Source organism: Peromyscus californicus, unplaced genomic scaffold (genome assembly GCF_007827085.1).
Source record: "Peromyscus californicus insignis strain IS unplaced genomic scaffold, ASM782708v3 Scaffold_2__1_contigs__length_46816999, whole genome shotgun sequence".
NCBI lineage: Eukaryota > Metazoa > Chordata > Mammalia > Rodentia > Cricetidae > Peromyscus > Peromyscus californicus.
In genome coordinates this window covers 28,222,719-28,246,002 of record NW_026294540.1, presented here as the reverse complement: position 1 = coordinate 28,246,002, position 23,284 = coordinate 28,222,719, and the positions used below count along the sequence as shown (strand labels likewise).

Genomic DNA, 23,284 nt, shown 5'->3' with positions numbered 1-23,284 from the left:
TGACATGAAAGGAAGCCCAGCCTAAACAGTGACCCCAGAGACCTGCTTTATTACCCAGGATGCACAGCTCTGACCTGAAGCCTGGAGCAGGTCACCAACCCCGACATTCAACATCTGCTCAGGATCACTGAGAGGTAGTTAGCAGTAGAAGGACCAAAGCACACTACTCCTCAAAGAGACCCGCCAGGAACTCCTCTGAGCCATCCCTCTGCTGCGACTCCCCTCTCTCCTCTGCCTCTTCAATGTCTTCCATGAGTTGCTCCAAGTCCAGGTCACTGGAACCATCTTCTTCAGGGGGGAAACTTGCTGCCTCCTGGGTCAGGGGCTCCTGAGGCCCAAGATCTTCCTTTCCCAATGGACAAGCCCCGTGTGGAGCTGATGGAGCAGAGCACTTTGATACAATTTTAAATGCTTTCTCCTTGAGTAAGTTAGTAGCTGAGGCCTTGCTTTCAGGAGTCTTAAATTTTTTTTTAGGGCCTAAAGAGAAAAAAGGACAAAGTTGATAGTCCCATTAAGTCAACCTATCCTGATGTTTTACAAGCCAGATTTCTGGATTCTTATGTTTAAAGCATCTGGAAGGATAGTCTTCATCAGAATTCGCAACATGGGCTTTCAGATCACACCTGGACTCCAGCCTTGTGTTAGCTGTGTAGTCAACACGGGTCTTGAACAAATCTGAACAATTCTGAGCCTTACTTAGTACATTTTTATCTGAAATGTCAAGGAGCTGGAAAAATGGCTCAGCAGTTAACAGAACATGCTGCTCTTGTAGAAGACTGTGTTTCAATTCCCAGTGCTTACACGGTGGCTCACAACCACCTGTAACTCCAGTTCCAGAGGATATGACACACTCTTCTGGCCCCTGTGAGCACCAAGCATGCATGTGGTACACAGATATATACGCAAGCAAAACACCCATACATATAAAAATTTTAAATAGGTATATATATTAAATTTTAAATATATATATATTAAAAATAAATACATAAAATGACAAAAAAATCTAAGGCCCATTCCATGAGATGGAACCCTGACCTGGCACTGTTAAAGGGTCCAAGAACCTGTGTGTGACAATCTTAGGCCCTAAGGAAAATCCACTCCCATCCTCTACTTAATGGACATGGAATTAAAGTGACTCTAACAACTTCACTGCTGTCCCCACAGATCTGTGCGTCTCTCAACCTGGTCAGAGCTGCTTCTCCTTGCATCAGGTGACAATTAACAGAGTCGCTCAACTGGTCAACGTCCTGAGAATGAGAGACTGTGGCACCTCAGTCCTCATCAGGACATACCACACCCCTCTACCGAAGGCTCAAGGATCGTTAAGAAAAGAGGGGGGTCAGGACAAAAGGCGGTATAAGGGCCAGAGGTGGTGGAAACAGTATTTTCTGAACACACCAGGACAGTTGCACAAATGAACTCACAGTGATTGTGACAGCAGGTATAAGATCTACACAAGCTTAAACAGATAAAATTCAGTGTGGAAAGGACATGAAATCTCACTACAGGCTGAGATGCTGCTGGCATTTTTTAAGGAAGATTTAATTTTATTTTGTGGATATTGTTGTTTTCCCTGCATGTATATGCATCACATACGGGAAGTGCCCAGGGGGCTCTGAAGAGGATGTTGGATCCCCAGGAACTAGAGTCATGGATGGTTGTGAGCTGTCGTGTGTGTGCCAGAAACTGAACCTGGGTCCTCTGGAAGAGCAGCCAGTGCTTGATTTAGCTTGATCACTGATGGGAGAGGGAAAGTCAGTTTTCTTTGATCTATGACTGACCCCTGGTAGGGCAACCACACTCCAGGCCAGGCCCCACTCCAAGACTAGCTGGACAAACTGGTGAGGGAAGAAGAAAACTCAAGCTGTGTGATTAGGGAGAGGAGTGTGAAGAGCATAGATATAGGAGAAGCGGAGGTGTGAACATGACCAAAATACACTGTAAGGAATTCCTAAACTGGGCGGTGGTAGCACATGCCCTCTAATCCCAGCACTCAGGAGGCAGAGGCAGGTGGATCTCTGTGAGTTCGAGGCCAGCCTGGTCTACAAGAATGAGTTCCAGGATAGGTAGGGCTACACAGAGATTTCCTATCTTAAATCTCACCCCATCCCCACCCCCAAAAAAGAAAGAGGAAAAGTTCTAAAAACGAATTAACAATATTAGCCGGGCGGTGGTAGTGCACGCCTTTAATCCCAGCACTCGGGAGGCAGAGGCAGGTGGATCTCTGTGAGTTCTAGGCCAGCCTGGTCTACAGAGTGAGTTCCAGGACAGGCTCCAAAGCTACACAGAGAAACCCTGTCTCAAAACATTTTAAAAAAAGAATTAACAATATTATATTTTAAAAAATCAGAAGCTGAGCATGGTGGTGTACACCTTTAATTCCAGCACTCTGGAGGCAAAGGCAGGTATATCTCTGTGAATTCAAGGGCAGCCTGGTCTACATAGTGAGTTCCCCATCAGCTAGGACTACATAGTGAGACCTTGTCTCAATAATAAAACAAGTCAGTAAGATGGTTCAGTGGGGGAACCCACATGGTAGAAGGAGAGAACTGACTCCCAAAAGTTGCCTTCTGACCTCTACATCTGCACCATGGCATGCACACATGCACACACAAACAAAACATATAAGTGTAAAATGCCAACTATCTAGTAATGGAACCACTGAAAGACTTAGAGAGAACATCATGGAAGCATCAAGCATCCACATAGCCAGCCCACATCAATAAATGCTCTTTACCATTGGCTTATCCTTGGATTTAATCAAATTAGTAACAACTAAGTTTGTTTGTTTATTTAGTTATTTTGAAATAGAGTCTCACTATGTAGCTCTGGCTGGCCTAGACTATATAGACCAGGCTGGCCTGAAACTCAGAGAGTTGCCTGCCTCTGCCTCTTGGGTTCTAGGATTAAAGGCCTTCCATACTATAACTGGCCACAATTAAGTTTATAAAGTATGTTCTAGGTTCAATCTGAGACACGGTCTTTCATTCAGAATTTCATTTATTCTCCTTCTCCTCTTCCTAGCCCTTTTTTTTTTTTTTTTTTGATGTTTTGGAAAAGGGTCGCACTACATAGCCCATGCTAGCCTAGAACTCATGTACAAACAGCCAGCCTCAACTTCACAACCCTCCTACTGCAGCACAAAAGCATGAAGAGTTATAGAATTGTTCAGAAATGACCCAAGAAGAGGAGATGCAGACAAGGTCTTCATTTCCCCACGGCCCTCGAGTCTCTGAGCCCTACCTGGATGGTCCAGGTCTGAATTTCCTTGTTCTTCTTTCCCTCCCAAAACGGGTCCAGGAGGGAATGCAGACTCACTGCCCAGAGACTTCTTCACAGTCTTCTCTTTTGGAGTCCTGGCTCGTCCTCCTGCTGGGCCTGTAAAGCCCCAGTCCCCAAGCATGAAGAAAATGTGTTGATAGCTTGGCAAGGCAGACGGTAGCCACACATTTTGCTTCTGCCTCGTCCCACATCTCCTGCTCATTCTCAGTCCAGCAGGTTCCCTCAGCTCTAGCCATCTTGACATTGCTGACCCAGGGTCTTCTCCCCACCACGGTTCTCCTCAGAACCAGCCTTCTCCAAGAACTCAACCTTGGTGACCAAGCTGAGCCCTACACCTTTCACCTAAGTCTTTGGAAACAAGAACGAGGCACTGTGACTTCCTCCCTGGCATTGGCCCAGCCTGTACTCTCAGGTCCTGGAGAGGAGATTCATCCCAGCACAGCTATTGGAAAACACTTACTCTCTGCCTCTGCCCTCCTACCTATGGGACTTGCCCCTTTCCGGCTGTCTTCCTTACCTCTTGACTTGTTTTTTTTGGTCTGTATTTTAGCTGGCTTGGGTCTAGGCAAAGTTGGGTCCTTCAACAGGGAAAAAACAGAAAAAAGTAAATTGAATCACAAAATTCTTCCTAAAACTGAGGAGGCACCTAGTCATGTGATTCCCATGCAAACACAAGGAACTGAGCTCAATCTCCAGAACACACATAAAAAAACTGTGTGATGAGTTCGAGGCCAGCCTGATCTACAAAGCAAGTTCCAGGACAGCCAGCACTGTTACACAGAGAAACCCTGTCTCAAAAAACAAACTAAAAAAGCTGCATGTGATGGGGCACACTTGTAATCTAGCACCAGAGACATGAAAACAGGTGCATCCTTGGGGCTTGTCAGCCAGCCTACTAAATGGACAAGTTCCAGATAGAGCTCAAAAACCAAGGTGGATGGCACCTGAAGAATGACACCTGAGATTGACCTGTGGCCTCCGCATACATTTGCACATACATGTGTGCACACCTACACACACATGCACCTGCACACATATTCTCTCTTTAGTAGAGGGGTGCTAGAGAATAATGGTGGGCTTCAGAAAGTCAAATTTGGTTTTGTTGCAGCCTGATGCAGTTTAAACCTGTAGCAGGACATAGAAAACATGTGGTCACCTTCCCATCCTGTTTAGTACCAGTCAATGCAAAGATTGAATGCATACGAAGGAAATTAAGCCGGGGGGGGGGTGTAAATTAGAGACTGTGAGATGTTTCAGTGGCTCTAAGCCTGACAACTTGAGTTCCGCTGGAGGGACCCACATGGTAGAAAGAGAGAACCAACTCCCTCAAATTTTTCTCTGGCATGCATTCCCACCCCCAAGTAAATAAATGTAATAATTTTTTTACCAAAAAAAAAACCCAATAAACTAAAAGAGAAAGAGAAAAATGCATGTTTCACAGTGATACTAAGAAAAGGGGTGACATCTTAAGTTCCCACCCAGGAGAAAGAAGTGGAAAAAACACTAGGGGCTCCCCAAAATTACATGAAGAACCAAAGGAACACAGCACAAATTGAGACTGTGCTCAAGAAGGAATCTCCTAAAAGGCTGAGAAAGTCCCACGGCGAGGAAGGAAAACTCCCCCGCCACCACCCCACCCTTGGGAGCCTCAGGGTGAGATCAGCCTGTCAGTGCCTGGGGCTGGATGGTTCACAGGGACCGCCACTCTATGCCAACCGCATCCCTCCAGGAATCCCAAGCAGAAATGTCACAAGAACTTTTTCTAAAGCAGCTTTACTTTCTTCTCTTCTTTCTCCTCCTTCTCCTCCTCTGAGTCCTTCTCTTTCTCCAGACAAGACTCGGGGCTGCTGGGCTCACAGACCATCAAATCTAGGCGAGAGAAAGGAAGGAAGACTATGTATCCACGATGCATCTGGTGAGGTGGAGGTGATTTCTGGAACTCCATCTTCCAACCCTGCCTGCCAAGCCCTCGGGATGGTTCCCATGTCACCACGGTCGCACTCATCACACTCACATACCCTGTCTCATCCTCTCCTGGGTCACAGTCACAAGAGCTCCCACTAGAGAATCTGGAATGGGGAGGGTGGTGCAGGCTTGGGTCCGACAGGGAGAAGGGGCTCTCCACCCTCCCGCCACTACTTTCCTACCTTTCCCTTCCCCACGGCCGTCAGATCCATTGTATCGACTCCAGAAACCAAACAAGTTAACCCGCTCCTGGGGAACCAAGACACAGCAGTGTCCCCCACCACCCTCCCAGATACAACAGTGTCCCCCACCACCCTCCCAGACACAACAGTGTCCCCCACCACCCTCCCAGACACAACAGTGTCCCCCACCACCCTCCCAGACACAGCAGTGTCCCCCACCACCCTCCCAGGTTACAGCAGTGTCCCCCACCACCCTCCCAGACACAACAGTGTCCCCCACCACCCTCCCAGACACAACAGTGTCCCCCACCACCCTCCCAGGTTACAACAGTGTCCCCCACCACCCTCCCAGACCCAGCTTTTGCCCTGTCTTCTAGATTCTAGTGATGACAAAGTCTGTGTTCATCTTCCAAACCATTTTCACTTGAAATATCACATTAGTTTTATCTGATCCTTTAATGGAGATTAATTATAATCTCTTTTCTAGTTTATTCATGATGGGACAAGTAACTAGGAAAGAAAACTTCACGTGTCATTCTCTACCCCACCCTTATCCTTCCAGAGGGATTTGAGGGTAAAAACTGTGTTTGGGCTGAGAGAAGACACCACCTGTCCCAGGGCAGAAAAGGAGTGGATGGCTTAGGCATCAGGAAACCCGGCCAGGCAGGGAAAACAGATCCCGGCTGTGGGGCAGCAGGGGGACCCAGCCTGTGGGCTGGGCACTCGCCCACCTGAACACTGATCTGCTCTGCCTTGTGAGCCATCCTTATGGCTGCCTCCAGTTTCTGGCCATAGTCCTTGTTCTTGCATTTTTTCTAAGATAGAAGGTTAGAGTTCATGATAGATATATCTTTAAAAATAGTCAACATAAAAACTCTCAAATAACTAATAATTCTTGAAATTATTCAATATGGGGCTAGAGAGATGGCTCAGCAGCTAAGTATTGCTTTTCCAGAGGACCCAAGTTCAGTTCTCAGCATCCACATCAGGCAACTAATAACCATCTAAACTCCAGCCTCAGGGGATCTGAAGCTTTGGGCCTCTGTAAGTACTTGCATGAAGTGCACATATCCACAATTAAAAATAAAATAAATATTTTTAAAAGAAAAATTAATAATAATAATATTAGAAAAGTGACCACAACATACCACTACCTCTCTCTGTCTCTCTGTCTCTCTGTCTCTCTGTCTCTCTCTCTCTCTCTCCCTCTCTCTCTCTCTTTCTTCACACACTGTGGCTCAGTCTGGCCAGGCACTCACTACAGCCTATTGGCCTCAAATTCACAGCAACTCTGCTACCTCAGCTTCCTGAATGCTGAATTATAGATGTGAATCACCACCCCTGACTTGGCATTATCTTAGCTACAGTTGTTGTTTCTGAGCCCCGGAAGATTAAGAACAGTGTGTCATGTCAGTATCTGGAACTGATAGTTAAGCAACACTCTCCTTCCCAATAAACCTCTGATGCTTTAGTGCCCTCCACAGTGAATCACACAGGGATTTGAAGGAAAAGAAGACTGAAGTTCAGGGGACTCCACTTTTTAGCTTCTCACGAGTTCCTCTGAACCCAGCAGTTTAATGCTCGTAGCTCGATTGAATAGTAGGCATACAACAAACATCTTTTCTCCCAACTCCATAATTCCAAAGGTCATCACACTGGGCTTCAGGATCTCTGCTCACTTTAAGGCTAGTTAAACCCCAAATGATTATAGGGAAGAAATACGATTTAGCTAACCACATGCTTCTCAACTAGGGAAGACTGTCTCCCAGGAGACAAAGTTTGGGGACAATTATTTAGCTGTCACAACTAGAAGAGGTCAAGACATAGGATAGAGGATGCTGCGGTGTCCAGGGATGCTGCTAACACCTGCATGCAGAACAGGTGCTGCTAACACCTGCATGCAGAGGACTATCCGGACCAAGATGCCCACAGTGCTGGGATTGAGAAACCCTGAGTTAACCTGGGCCCTTACCGCTGCAACTCCCAAACTGACTCAGAAAGTGGTATGGTGGTGCTTGCCTGTAATCCTGGGATTTAGGAGGTTGGAGGCAGGAGGATCAGATGTTCTAGGTCATCCTTGACTACACAGTGAGTTCCAAACAAGCCTGGGACCCTCTCTCAAACAACAGCAAACGAAGACTCACACACAAAAATGCCCTGTTCCCTGTATCACAGCAGATGCCCAAAGTTTGCTCACCACTCTGGCTAGCTCCAGGGACAGCTCCTGGAAGTTCTTCAGCATGCTAACTGGGATCCACGCACGAGAAACTGTTTCTCCAAAATATGTCACATGGTACTTGGACTGTAACAAAAGATGGGCTTGTTTGGTTCCTGCCCTTCTCTCTGCTTTTCCCTTGTCAGAAATGGTAGAGAAAGACAGAGTGTGGGGGAGGGAGGGGGATTCACGGGGAAGATGCTGGAGCTCGTATATTCCCTGAGCCCTGGCTCACCTACCCAGCTCACTCCACTGTTCCTCTACGCTGACCTCAGGAATCCCAAGCAATGTGTACTGAACAAAACAAAAACGCCATGCTAGGAAGCAAATGTATCTCAATACAAGTTCCTCTCTCTGTGTGTTTATCTTCCCTCCATATCTGTCACTCCAGTTAAGTGTTTGCTTCCACATGTGTCTACTGGCTACATCCATGTTTCTAACTCTAAACATGTTAGGATGGTTATGCTGCTGCTCGGCAGAACCAAGAAACTCACCGGCAGGGAATCAAGATGAGATGCAAAAAGAAAATACTCCCCCAGGTCAGGGTCAGATTCTATCATGCCTGGCCACCTGGGGAAGAGGGATGGAATGGGAGAGAAAGAGGTTATGATCAGAACACAACCTCACCATCATGCACACATGGAAAAGAGCAAGATGTTTTGTAGAAGATCCAAAAGCTATACTCCGTTAGCCAAATTACTGACTTGACTTCCACCAGCATCAAAGAAATCTCGGTCATCCTAGCAAGGCTGTGGACAGAACCTCTGACTGTCACCAGAAAAGAGGCTAACCTACCATCCTTCTCTTTACTTTGCATGCCTCTCACATCTCAACATTTTTAAATGCCTTGAATCAGGGCTTGGTGGCATGTGCCTTACAATTCAGGTACTAGGGAAGCTTAGGCAGGATTTCAAGTTCAAGGCTAGCATTGTCTCAAAAACAAGAGATTGCTTTAGGTCCTCCTCTTCCCCCCCCCCCCACTCACTGCAGTATCATTGGACCCATTTTTCCAGAGATCCCACCTCCACCCTGAAACCTACAGTCTTCCAAAGGCTTCCAGCTCAGCCCTCTGTCTTTTCCCTCACTGATGCTCTTTCTAATGAAGGTACCACATCTATGACAAATGATTGCCATATCCTTTCCTCCCCGCATGACTCTACCACTCCCAAGTTCAGGAAAGATGCTCTCTGTCATGGTGCCCTACCAGGGGTAACCGTATTGCTTGGCCCAGATGATGGATCCTGGAACATAAGAGGCATAGGCCACATCGCTCTCACACCCTGTCCAGGTCTCCTCAGGAATATCACAGTGATTATAGTTCAGGTCTGTCAAAAGAGAAGGACTATAGAAACAGGAGGCTCAAAGAATGAAACCAGGAGGCAGACCACAGACAGGGCAATGGGAAGTGGTACAGGCTGCAGGTGGGAGAGACCAGAAACCCATAGAGGAAATGCAGCTCCAGGCAAGGGGGTCCTGCCCCATCCCAGTGTGACTCTGCCCCTCTGTGGAGCAGTGTGGGGGTCGTTTCTCTAAGAGGCTTTCTCGTCTGGAAAATAAGTGTGCTGGACAAGATGGTCATAATCTGTCCCAGCTAACCCCTTCTAACATTCTAGAATGAATGCTAAGCTCACTGGGTCTTTCTCACTTGCTTTTCCCCGAGTCATATATCCCTCTCTATCCACAGTCCAACACCCATATTCCAGGAAGCACTAATACCATCAGGCAAGGCTGACACAGGTGGAATTCACTCGGTGTACTCACAAAGGTTCCCAGGCCACCCTTCCCTCCTCCCACAGAACAGAAAGATCCTCCCTTCCCAGTGCCCACAAGGACCCTCAATGCCAGCTCGATCTGAGTTGTACCTAACTGAAAGGAGACACGTTGGGAAAGAAATGGAGGGGTAATAAAAACTGAAGGAAAACATTTCCATTCCTTTCTACCTGGATTCTGATCACAAGACCAGTTATCTGGGAGAACTGAGGGATCAATGCCTCCACGCAGCTGCCTCCATTTCTCACACTTTGGAGAGGAACACTGGACCCAGATGAGACACTGGCCTGTGATGGGGAGAAACGAAGGTGAGACAAAAACACACTCATCCTTCTTCGATCCAACTAAATTCAATGTAACTTTCCCGATGGCCCCTGAATCATATCGCAGACATACTATCTAGTCAAGTCTCTGAATTAAAACAGCCGAGTGAAAGCTCGGGGAAGACAAGTTGCTGAAGGTCAACCTAACTCGGTGACAGAGCTGACCTTAGAACTCAAGCCTTAAACTGTCATCTTCTCTCTACCAGGCACAAGTGATGCTTCCTGTAGTGACATCAAACAGAAAGGTTGCCTTAGCCCAGCATGCACCGTTTTCCAAGGGTTTAGTTCCCAGCATCCACATGGGGCAGCTCACAAATGCCTTAACTTCCACTCAGTGTTCTGTAGAATACTTTTTTAACTTTTGCAAAGCCACAGGGTCCATCCTGTTATCATAAAGAAACAGAAAGGCCGGGCGGTGGTGGCGCACGCCTTTAATCCCAGCACTCGGGAGGCAGAGCCAGGTGGATCTCTGTGAGTTCGAGGCCAGCCTGGGCTACCAAGTGAGTCCCAGGAAAGGCGCAAAGCTACACAGAGAAACCCTGTCTCGGAAAAAAAAAAAAAAAAAAAAAAAAGAAACAGAAAGCTTGGGGCTAGGAGGCTGCTTTCCTTGGAAGCAGGAGAACTGAGTTAGATCCACACACTACCCATGTAAAAAATGTTGGGCATGGTGATGGGTGCTTGTGATCCTGGTACTGGGGAGACAGAGAGAGGCACATTCCCTAGGGCTCACTGGCTAACTAGCCTAGCCTACTTGGTGAGTTCCAGGCCAGTGGGTCCGACTCTCTGACATCACACTAATATAATAGTCTCTAAGTACTAACCAGCACCTCTTCTGTGCACAGTATCTGTAATTGAAATTCTTACCCAAATCTCAACTGATTTATCCTTCTGTTATCAAATTACAAGCTTGTGGGGCTGAACAGCTGTCTCAATGATTAAGAGCAGAACACATGCTACCCTTTCAGAGGACCCCAGTTCAGTTCCCAGCCCACACAGGGCATCTCACACCTGCCTGTAACTCCAGCCCTCGGGGACTGTCTTAGGGTTACTATTGCTGTGTTGAAAGACCATGACCAAAGCAACATGGGGAGCAAAGGGCTTATCTGGCTTACACTTCCACATCACAGTTTATCAACAAAGGAAAGTCACAAGAACTCAAACAGGGCAGGAACCTGGAGGCAGGAGCTAATACAGAAGCCATGGAGGGGTGCTGCTTACTGGCTTGCTTCCCATGGCTTGCTCAGCCTGCTTTCTTAGAGAACCCAGGACCACCAGCTCAGGGGTGGCACCACCCACAATGAGCTGGGCCCTCTCATCAATCACTAATTAAGAAATGCCCTACAGGCTTGCCAATCTTACAGAGGCACTTTCTCAATTGAGGGTCCCTCCTCTCCAGTGACTCTAGCTTGTGTCAAACTGACAAAGAACTAGCCAGCACAGGGATCCTACTTCTTCATCTGGCCTCAGAAAGCACTGCACTCATGTACACAAATCCACATACAGACACATGCATACACATAATTAAAAACAAAATAAATCCTTAAAAAATGACAAAGTTAGAGAGAGGAGGGACTGTATGAGCAAGAGATATTGAGACCATGATTGGAAAAAGCACAGGGACAAATAGCCAAACTTGTGGAAACGCATGAACTGTGAACCAATGGCTGAGGAGCCCCCATGGATCTGGAGCAGGCCCTCTGGATAAGTGAGACAGTTGATTAGCTTCAACTGTTTGGGAGGCCCCCAGGCAGTGGAGCCGGACCTGTCCTTGGTGCATGGGCTGGCTTTTTGGAGCCTGGGGCCTATGCTGGGACTCTTTTGCTCAGCCTTGGTGTAGGGAGGAAGAGAATGGACCTGCCTGGCTGAGTCTACCAGGCTGGGCTGACTCCCCAGGGTAGACCTTGCCTTGGAGGAGATGGAAATGCGGTGTGGGTTGGAGGGGAGGGCTGGGGGGTGGGAGGAGGGAGGATGGAGGAATCCGTGGCTGATATGTGAAATTAAGTTAATTATAAAATAAAAAAATGACCAAGTTGCATCCTTTAAGACCAATGTCCAGAGTTCATCCTCCTCCACAAGACCCAGGTCTGGGTCCAGCAGTACTCTCTTAACCACTTACTTTGTCCCCACACCAAGGCCATGGCTTTCTTTTATTCATCACCTTTCAGACCTCCACTTATATCCACTCAACTTTTCCACTTTATTCTATGAAACTTCACAAGCTTGAGAAACAACTATTCACACATCCTCATGCTCGTGTTTGTATGTGTGTGTGTGTGTGTGTGCATGCGTGTGTGCGTGAGTGTGTGTGTGTCTAGAGGTTTATGATCAGCACCCTTCCCTACTGCACCCCATCTTATTATTTTTGGGGTATGTGATTTGGGGGTTATGTGTGTATGTGTGTGCGTGTATGTACACACATGCACATGGGCTTTTAAAGAATTATTTGTTTGGGCTGGAGAGATGGCTCAGAGGTTAAGAGCACTGGCTGTTCTTCCAAAGGTCCTGAGTTCAATTCCCAGTCAACCATATGGTGGCTCACAACCATCTGGAATGAGAACTGGTGCCCTCTTCTGGCCTGCAGAAAGAACACTGTATACATAATAAATCTTTTTTTTTTTAAGAATTATTTATTTATTGTTTTGTGTTTGTTTTTTTGTTTGTTTGTTTGTTTTTGTGGGGTTTTTTTTGAGGCAAGGTTTCACTGTGTAGCTGGCTGCCCTCAAACTCAGAGTTACGTCTGCCTCTGCCTCTGCCTCCCAAGTGCCCAGATTAAAAGCATGCACCACCATGCCTGGTAAGAGTTTATTTTTATTTTTAGTTATGTGTATGTAGGAGTGTGTGAGTGGAGTGCAGTGCTCATGGAGAAAGTCATAGCCATTGGATCCTCTGGAGATGAAGTTAACGTCAGTTGTGAGTCACCTGACCTGGGTGCTGTGAATTGGACTCAGGTCCTCTACAAAAGCCACTAAGACATCTCTCTAGCCCCCTTCACTTTACTTTTTAAGGCGGGATCTCTCTGAACCTGGAGCTCCCTGATTCTTCCGGCCCCTGCTCCCTGTGCACTGGGCCTAGAGGCACACATCACTGCACCTAGCTCTTTCATGTGGGTTTTAACAAAGGCCCAGACTCAGGTCCTCACACTTGCTCATCAAGCACTTTACTGACCAAGCCATCTCCATCACCCCCATCTTCATTTTGAGACCTGGATGCTAATGACACTGCCCCCACTCAACCACTACCTCAGATCTCTAAGTGGAGTCTGTTTCTTCTCACAGTCCCCACATCTCTCGAGGCAGAAAGTAGGGCAAACTTCTTTATTTCCACTGCTACTAAGCCTCTCCCTCCTGCAGAAACCCTTTCTCTGAGGTGCCCTCCATTAGGCACTATCTTGCCCTACTGTCTCGAAAAGATGGTGGCATCCTACTCAGTCTTTACCTCTCCACTTCAAGCCTTCAGTTCAGATGACAATCACATCACAGGAATACCCCAGGAGCACCCCATCTTCATTTCTTGGCCCTTTTCCATACACCTCCTCAGTAACCTACTCCCACTCTTGCATGACCCAGTCAAGTCAGAAAGTCACATGTCCAAACATCCTCTGACAGCGTGCCCTGTCCTCCCCACCTCAGCTGCTCAGAGTCCTGCAACTCTCACTTTAGCTCGGCCTGCAGCCCTCCAGGCTATCCCATCCACTCCAAGAGCATGAGGACCTGAGTTTGATCTCCAGCATCCATGTGAAATCTAGGCACAGCAGTGCACACCTTTGATCCCAGTGCTAGGAAGATAAAAGCAGGATCCCTGGAGTTCATTGGCCAGCCAGCCTAGCTGAATCAGTGACGTGCAGGTTCAGTGAGAGACCTCATCTCAGAATAGAAAACAGTGTAACTGAGGAAGACACCTAAGGTTGATCTCTAGTACACATGTGCGCGCGCACGCGCACGCACACACACACACACACACACACACACACACACACACACACACCATATACACATATGCACATGCACTTACACATGTACATACAAACAAACAAAAAAGATTTGATATCATCAAACAATGTTTTGCCTGTAAGTTTACTGTGTTAAATTTTTACCCACTGTCAAATTTTACTTAAAACATCTTCAAACGCAGGGATATACCTCACCCATGTCTAATCTCATCCCACTGGAATCATGGCTCAGACTTACACTTGGGTCCTTTCAAAACATCATTATACTATGTATGGATCATTTCTTAAGTACTTCATCTAAAAATAAAATACTGAGGTCTGGAGAAATGGCTCAGTGGTTACCAGCACTTGTTTTTCCAGAGGGTCTGGGATCAAGTCCCAGCACCCATATGGTGGCTCACAATCAGTTATAACTACAGTTCAAAAGGAGTTGACCTCTTTTGGTCTCTGCAGGCACCAAGCATGCACACAGTGCACAGACATACATGCAAGCAAAATACCCACACACATAAAATAAAATTTAAAACAAGATAAAAAAAATACTAATTGGGAATGATATGTTAGTTAGAAATGACAGCTGCTGGGGCTGGGGTGAAGCTTAATCAGTGGAGTGTTTGCCTAGCATATATGAAGCCCTGGGTCCTATCACTAGCACCTCACTAACTTGGTGCAGTAGCTCAGGGCTGTCATCCCAGAACTTAGGAGGCAGGGGGATCGGGAGTCCAAGGCCAGCCTGGGCTACAAGAGATCCTGTCTCTTAAAACAAAACAAAGCAAAAACTAAGCAAGCAAATAAAAACAATTACCAATACAATTGCCCCTAATAGTTTGGTATTTATGGAGGTGACCCAGCAAAACTAGAAAAGAGAGCCTCGATCTTAAAGAAAACTGTCTACACCCCAGTGGAAAGCCGCACACCCAAGAGGGTGGGGCAGCTCTTTGTACTTGACAAGTTGAGAAAGAGACAGAACAAAAGGTTGTGTGGGTAGGGAAGTGGGGTGGATCTGAGAGGTGTTGAGGGAAGAGTGAATATGATATAAAAAAATATTATTAAAATTCTCAAAGAACTAATACAAAATGAGAGAGGGGGAACAAAAAGATCTGCTTGCTGCTCACCATGTGCGAGTATGCGGCTGCATGACAATGGAGACTGATGTAACCAGCACATGTCCAGAGCATTCTGGTTGATGGCTCCTTCCTGAAAGGCTAGCTATCTGTCCTCTGTGATACCTCATCCCCTGTGTCCTCTCAGCTTCCTGGCAGTTTCCGTCTCTTCCCTTTGCTCAGTTCTTTCTGTTCTCCATCCAGTCTCAAAAACTCAGGGTTCCAAAGCTCAGCCAAAGGTTTTCTCTCCTCACACCACACTGTCCCCTAAGCCCAGCTCGCCCAGCCCTACGGTTTTTAAATCCATTTTTCATACATGATGATACACAGTTGTACACTTTTGGCTTCTGTTATGAATTAAGTGACTTTGCTCTTTGACGCCTGTATGGTAGTATATCGTATGGTAATGCTGTACTGTACTGATAACTTTTGTGGTGCTGAGGACTGAGCCCAGGACCACATACATGCTGAGCACAAGCTCTATTGATGAGCTACTCTCCCCGTCCTACTCTATTTAGACGTCTCATATGGAGCTCAAACTTTATGCACCAAAACCAGAATATTTAATCATCTCCCACACCGTCTTCTTCTACCCCATTTCCATTTCCTGTCACGTAAATGATTATGCCAGAGACCAATCTTTTTTGATAATTTCCTCTCTCATAGGCTACCAATTACTAATCATTACCTAGTTCTTATGATTTTATCTCTAAAATATTATAAAACCACACACTTCTATCTCTGCTTTCATCATCCTAGTCCAAGCTGCCACTACACATCCTGATAATAGCACTCGGTTATTAATAGACTTGTCCTCCTCCACACTCCATTCTCTAATGAAGACCATTTTCAAACATTAATTTGAAGATGTTGTTCATCTGGATACAACCCACCAATGGCTTCTCACTGCCCTTGGGATGAAATTCTCACTATATGGTATTCGCCTTTCAAATATTTTATTTATATTTATACATCTGGGTACATATATGTATCTGTATGTTTGCACATGAGTGCATGTGCCCATGGAGGCCAGAAGAGGGCATCAAATCCCCTACAGCTAGAATTATGGGTGGTCGTGAGCCACCTGACCTAGGTGGTGAGAATCACACTCAGGTCGTCTGTAAGTGATGAACCATCTCTCTTGTCTATGGTATTTTCTTTTATTGAGTTACCGTCTATCTCTGTTGTGGAATATTATTTTAACTAGGTAAAGATGTGTTACATTTGTTTATGCTGCAAAACATTACTTTAACTGTGTAGAGGTGTGTTACTTTTGTTTATGCTGCATTTGTTTAACAATGTAAGGATGTGTGTTTAATTATGTAAAGATGTGTTGCATTTGTTTCACCTTGCCTGCCTAAGGCACATGATTGGTCTCATAAAGAGCTGAAAGACGAATAGCTAGGCAGGAGAAAGGATAGGCAGGACTGGTGAGTAGAGAGAATTAATAAGAAGAGGAATCTAGGCTCAAGAGAGAAAGGCAGAACAAGAGAAGGAGGAGGAGAGAACGAGGGAGTTACCCAAAGCCAGACAGGCAACCGCCAGCCAGAAAACATGAGAAGCAGTGAAAGTAAGATATACAAAAAGAAAGTAAAAAGCCCCGAGGCAAAAGATAGATAAAGAGAAACAGGTTAATTCAAGTTAAAAGAGCTAGCCAGAAATGAGCCTAAGGTAGGCTGAGCTTTCAAAACTAATAATAAGCTTCTGTGTCAATGATTTGGGAACTAGTTGGTAGCCCAAAAGAAAAAGCCTGGTACAATTTTGTTTTTATTTATTGAGTTATTGCCTATCTCTTTCCATGTTTCTGAAGCCGCTCCCTGTGCCTCCTCCCCTGATCACAGAACACAGATACTCAGAATATACCAAATTATCTTATCGTACCTAAAACTTCCTCCTACCCTCCACTTAGATAACTTCTAGTTAGTTTTCAGGTTTTAGCTGAAACAGTCTCCATAGGAATGTACTCACTGGCTGGCCTAACCTTACTTAGGGCTCCACTGTTTCCTTTCATGACATGATGTTGTTTTTCCTCACCACATTTATTACAGATTGTATTTATGATAGTCAGTCCCTTTCTACATCCTATACCAGGAGAGCTCTCCTCTCCTTGGCAACTAGAAAAAAAAAACAGAAAAAAAGTGATTCATTGACAAACTTCTTAGTTCTCCTTTTGAGAAATAATCTAATTAGATCTTCCCTTTGGGTGATTAAGCCCTAAACAAGCTGATCGAGAGATCACACTTCCAGCTCCTCCTTTATCATGTAATTGTATTAAGTCCAGGCTTACTACCAAGCTGGTGCTTGCAGTCTTTCCAGAGTGTGTCTCTCCAAGAATATATAAACCAATGTACGCTTTTACGATAAAAAGTTATGTAAATGTATGGATGAAGAGATGACTCAGTCAGTAAAGTACTTTTCATTACAAGTCCTGAGTTCAATCTCCAGAACCCATGTGAAAAGAAGATGAGCACAGGCTGATGAGACAGCTCAGCGGTTAAGGGAACCTGCCACCAAGCCTGATGATCTAAGTTGATCCCTGAGTCCCATATGGTAGAAAGAGAGAACCAACTCTTGCAAGTTGTCTGGGACCTCCACACATGTCAGGAACATGTACATGTACATGTACACAAACACACACAAATAAATTAAACTAACTTAAAAGGTTTTTTTAATTATTGGAACAGGGGCAAATACTTGTAATCAGCACTGGGGAGATGGGGACCGGTGGATTCCTAGGGCTCACTGGCCTGCCAACCTAAGCTAATGAGAGCCCGTCTCAAAAACAAATGACAGATAGTTCCTGAGGACCAACAGCTGAGGTTGCCTCTGGCCTACACACACATATGAATGTGCATGTACTTGCACAAACATGGACAAACACAACATGAATACATATATATATGCTCACATACACGCAAAGAAAAATTTAAACTATGTACATATATGCACATTATCAGACACTAGCTGAATTTTTATTTCACTGGTCCTTATACTTACCATTCTAGGTTGTTGTTTGAGACATGATCTCAATATGTATCTTTGGCTGATCTGGAGCTCACTACATAGACCAGGCTGGCCCCCAACTCACAGAGATCTGCCTGCCTCTGCCTCCTGAGTGCTAAGACTAAAGACATGGGCCACCACATCCAGCTCGATTTTTTTTTAATGTGTCTAAGTCTGTTTTCTTCCAAATTATTACCTATTTTTTTTATTTTTTAAACTTACTGATACATTGAGTGATCTATTTTATTTCTTATACCTAATTTCTCAAGGTCATATCATCATTATTTGATACATCTATTATCTATCTGACACATTAAATTGTAATTTCTATGAAGGAAGGGTTATCAGATTAGTTCATCATCTCTTTTTGTTTTAGGGGGGAGGTTGTTTGCTTCATCATTTTGTTTTCTGTTTTGTTTTGTTTTGTTTTGAGATATGATTTCTCTCTCTGTGTAGCCCTGGCTGTCCTAGAACTCACTTTGTAGACCAGGCTGACCTCAAATTCACAGAGATCTGCCTGCCTCTGCCTTCTGAGTGCTGAGATTAAAGGTGTGTGCCACCACACCCAGCCCAGTTCATCATTTTTCTTTGATATTTTGTTTTATCTATGTGTGTGTGTGAATGTAGGTACAAGCATGCTGTGGCATGTATGTAAATACAGGCCATGTACATCTACAGCATGTGTGTGGAGATCAGAAGACAACGTCACCTTCATTTTTCTTTCTTTTTTTTTTTTTTTTTTTGCTTTCTGTATATGCCAGGATAAGTGACTATTAAGCTTGCAAAGATTCTCCTGTCTCCACCTCCTATCTCCCTGTGTTTACATGTGTGTGCTATTGCATCCAATTCTATGTGAGCTCTGGGGATTTGAACGCAAACCTTCATACTTGTGGAAAACATTTTATCAACTGATCCATCTCCTTGGCCCTTGTTCATCATTTCTTGCACCTATATCAGACACATCATATAAGTCACTAAGAACTACTATGAAAATAGTAAGTTAGCAAAGTGATTCAGTGGCAGACTTCGTGGTTAGCATATAAAAGGCCTTGGGTTCAATCTCAAACCAAAAAACAGAAGAAAGAAATGAGTTCCTACCTCATCCATCCTAACCTTCATTCCATCAAAGACTTCAGCCTTCAGATGAAGAATAAATTCTCTGGCTCTTCCCAGTCCTATCTCTTCATCCCTCCCTCTATAAATAACTATCCTTTGGCATATAAATATGTTCAACTGCCCGCTTCCATTGGGGCATTGCTTTTATTTGCCCATGTTACTACTGTTGTGTTGTGTTTCCACTTTTCATTGTGATGGTGTTGAAAGGCATGCCCAGGTGTTTGTACAAGCTAGGAAACTGCTCTACCATTGAGCTACCTCCTAACCCTCTCCTTTACAATAAAGTTACACATACAATAAAGGCAGCACATGCCTGTAATCTAGCCCTTGGGAGGGAGAGGCAGAAGGATCAGGAATTCAAGGTCATCCTCAACTACACGGTAAATTCAAGGCTAACCTGGACTACATGAAACACAGTCTCAAAAAAAAAAAAGGTAATTATAAAAAGAAAAACCATACTATAATTTTCACTTCACTCCCTTTTATCGACCATTTTCCCCCTCTTACTTTTCACATCTAAATTAATGGTGGGGGTGGGGAGTGTTTATGTGTGTATACATGTATACATGTGTACACATGCATGTAGATGATAAAGGTCAACATTGAATGTCTTTTTTTAATGGCTTCTCCACCTTTGAAAAAAGTTTTGGAGCTGGGCATGGTGGCACACACCTTTAATCCCAGTACTCAAGAGGCAGAGGCAGGCAGATCTCTGAGTCTGATGTCAACCTGGTCTACAGAGCGAGTTCCAGGACAGCCAGGGCTACACAGAGAAACCCTGTCTCGAAAAAATAAAATAGAAAAAACAAAAATTTGAGATGGTCTCTCACTGCACCTTGACTGTCTGGCCAGTGAGCCCCAGGGACTCTCCTGTCTCACCTCTCCAGGACAAGGACTACAGGAGTGTGCCATTATGTGGGTGCTTTTTATGTGGGTGCTAGTGATCTGTCACAGGTCCTCACGCTTGCATGGCAAGCATTTTAACAACTAAGTCATCTTAGTGCCAATTCTTAACCAACTATAGCCTGCCAGTCACCTTGCTCAACTCATACAGCAGCCACAACCGAAACCCTGATAGCTACTAATTGTGATGTACTTGAACATGTCTAAATCCTCATCCTGACTTCTCTGGGGTTGCATCTGACATGGCTGGGTGCTCTCTCTTTCATAAAATTCTCTCCTTGCCTGACGTTGTTACATCACCCTCTCCTAACTGTTCTATTCGCTTTTTTGGCCACACCTTAGTTTTCTTCCTGGACACCATCTAAAGTACCAGGCACAGAGTGTAGACTGTGTGAATAAGTAACCAAACAGATGAAATCTGTCTCTTTCTCCCTCTTCCCATGTCCTCTCAGAAGCAGCTGTGAAAGAGATATTATCTGTGGTTTCCTTAGCATCCTAGTCACTGCATATCTCCCCCATCTCGAACTTTCAGCCCAAGTTTTTCCACACTCAGCTGAGCTCACCAAAACCACCTTCCTCTTCTTTCTGCTGGCCCCGGATCTGAGAATGATCCTGAATCATTGTCTTCTGTTTGTCTTTCAGACTGCACTCATGTCCATCTTGGATTTTCTCATCTTCTGGGAAAATAAAACAAGACATTGTGACAGGATCTCTGTAGGCAATAAAAAATAGTGACAGGATCACCAGAAAGTTCTAAGCCTGGGGCAGAAAAATCTTAGCCTAACACTATCCCATCCTCTAATTTCTTGAATAAGTATTTGAACCAGGTTTCAAGGACAACTGACTTGGGCAGGCAAGATGGCCATCCCCAGAAGCCACAGTGGAAGGAGAGAACTGACTCGCAAAAATTGTTCTCTGACCTCCACACATACACCACGGTATGTGCATGCCCGCCACTGATAATAAATAATATTATTTAAATGTAAAAAGGGTGTCTGGGAGCTAGAGAGAGGATCCTAGTTTGGCTCTAGGCCCCACTTTGGGCAACTTACAACCACCTGTAACTCCAGCTGCAGGGGATCCAACACCCTCTTCTGGTTTCTATACATACCCACATACACATGGTATACACTCACACAGACACGCATACATACACATAAATAGAAAATCTTTTTTAGAGTCCATATGATGATACTTACCAGCTTTCTTCTTTCTTTTGCTTGAAAAAAGTCTGTTGAATTTCTTCTTAGAGGGTTCAGTAACTGGCTGGCCTGGCTTAGATATCCTTGTCTCAGAGCTCACTTCCTCTTCCAGAGAAGATGCAATCTCTGGAGTATCAGATACTATTACCTTCTCCCTGAGAATGATATTGTTCAAATAAAAAACTTTCAGAGAGACACTTGCAATGCCAATCCTTTGAAAGAGTCCAGGGGTTAAAAGGAAACAGGAATTCTAGACTTGAATAGGGAGATGTAACTCAGTGGTCCAGCACATACTTAGCATGCACTAGGAACTGGGTTCAATTCCCAAAAGACACATACAACTTCCCAGGCCTCCTAAGGTCTCCTGAGGTCATTTTATCCAACTCCTTGCCTGTTTCCTTCCTAACTCTAACAGGCATCTTTCCTGAGCCAAGAGAAATCAATGTAAGTATAATAGATGACTAAATAGACAGACTGGAAGACGGGTCACAGTTTACCCATGTCACCTCCACCCTGTGTTCAACTTGTCCCTCTGGGATAAACTTACCCATCAGCATTTTCATTATCTGCTGAAGGAGCAATTCCTGGTTCTCTGTCTGATTTGGTAGGTATTATGGGTTGGGCACAGGAAGTCTCTGCAAAATTAAGGCCAGACCCCAACCCTTCCAAAACAAAGCATTACAAGCAGAGAAGACACAAAGGAAAACAAATGCTCTAGTATTTCTCAACCACAGCATTCCATTCACATATCTTACCTCTGTGCTTAGAAGAGTCTACCTTTGGTATTTTGTCACAGGATAGAACTTGAAATCATTAAAATTCAAGAGAAACTAAAATCCTTATCTTTCTGCAAGCCTTTCCATATTGATCAGCCTCATTCCAGGGCGGCCATGTAATAAAATATAGTACATGTATACAATAAAATTATCTTATTTTTCCTCAAACTCCTATACGACAGCACTTTTTATTCTAAAAAACAAACCAAGGGCTGGGGAAATAGTTCAGCTGATAAAGTGTTTGCCTTACAAGTATGAGGACCTGAGTTCAATCCTCTTAACTCATGAAAATCAAAACAAATCAAGTGTGGTGGCATGCACTTGTAATCCCAGCACTGAGGAGACTGGGACAGGCAGATTCCTAAGATTCCTAGCAGCCTAGACTAGAGGAATTGGCTGGGCCCCAGGCTAGTGATGACACTGTCTCAAAAACAAGGTAGAGCCTGAAAAACGACAACTAAGGTTGACTTCCTGCCTCAATCCACACGAGCTGACACATGCATCCATACGTGCATCTATATACGTTAGCACAGACACATACAAACTTGTGCATATACTTAAACACAGAGACATTAAATAAATAGTAATAAAAACCAAATCCCTAAAAAGAATCAAACCAGTATTACAGATATGGGCCAGCAAGATGGCTCAGCAGGTAGGGGCACTTGCCACCAAGCCTGATAACCCCAGCTCAATCCCCAGGACCCACATAGTACAAAGAGAGAAGCTATGCCTACAAGCTCTCCTCTCACCTGTACACACAAACCAAAGGCATGCATGCTCACTCACACACACACTAAAAAATAAATAATAAAATGTAATTTAAATATACATGCACATAAAGTACATTCTCCAAATCTGGGGAAACTATCTTTTCTAAGTAGATTGCAAACATATATGAGTAAATTAAAATTGCATTTGGAAAACTCAGGTGAGGCCATGTGGATCTGTATCACCTACTTTTCCAAAAGAGTTTTCTTTCACCTTTCTCTTACATGATTTAGCACAGGCCTATTGACATTAATTGAAATCACATTATTGAAATTAAATATTTCAAGTATCATTTAAGATTTTCTCAGGAAGGCAGGAAAGAAAGAAGCTGTCGACTTATATTACCCCTAGGATGACGGCCACTCTGCCTAATGGAAGGAAGCCTTTTCTCTTCACACCAGGCCATACCCAAGCACTCCTGCAGGGATTTCTGCAGTACACTCTGGAAAATCTCCTCAAATTCTGCGTTGGTAAGAGTTGGTTTTTCCTGCAGAGACTGGGGAAAGGAAGGAAAATTGCTTGTCTTTTCAGTTTCTCACCTCTGACCAGTCAGGGAAGCCTTGTTTACATAGAGCAGCAGATTAAAACAACCATAGGTATCAAGTCAACGGCATCAACAAACTACCCAGATCTCCTGGGGACAAGAGAGCTGGTGAAAAGGAAACTCTTCAGCATCTCCTCGAATTTCTGCTCGAGTCTTTATCCCACCTTGTCCCATTATTTC

At 44.7% G+C, this 23,284-nt stretch overlaps 1 protein-coding gene across 4 annotated transcripts in view; it reads right to left on the bottom strand.

Annotated features, from left to right (window-relative positions):
* Positions 1–24: 24 nt before the first annotated feature.
* Zcwpw1 (zinc finger CW-type and PWWP domain containing 1) overlaps positions 25–23,284 on the bottom strand; it is a 33,864-nt gene continuing 10,604 nt past the window's right edge. For 2 of the 4 annotated variants that reach the window (XM_052754101.1, XM_052754104.1), the window contains 14 exons: positions 22,906–23,056; positions 21,561–21,648; positions 21,011–21,168; positions 20,375–20,488; positions 9,585–9,701; positions 8,849–8,969; positions 8,139–8,214; positions 7,627–7,731; positions 6,161–6,244; positions 5,430–5,496; positions 5,060–5,151; positions 3,800–3,860; positions 3,244–3,378; positions 25–477 (listed from right to left, as the gene is read on the bottom strand). In XM_052754101.1, the coding sequence (XP_052610061.1) occupies positions 164–477; positions 3,244–3,378; positions 3,800–3,860; positions 5,060–5,151; positions 5,430–5,496; positions 6,161–6,244; positions 7,627–7,731; positions 8,139–8,214; positions 8,849–8,969; positions 9,585–9,701; positions 20,375–20,488; positions 21,011–21,168; positions 21,561–21,648; positions 22,906–23,056 (1,683 nt within the window). In that variant the 3' untranslated portion in view covers positions 25–163. The remainder of the gene's footprint in view (positions 478–3,243; positions 3,379–3,799; positions 3,861–5,059; positions 5,152–5,429; positions 5,497–6,160; positions 6,245–7,626; positions 7,732–8,138; positions 8,215–8,848; positions 8,970–9,584; positions 9,702–20,374; positions 20,489–21,010; positions 21,169–21,560; positions 21,649–22,905; positions 23,057–23,284) is intronic. The other 2 variants (XM_052754102.1, XM_052754103.1) reach the window with 2 other exon arrangements.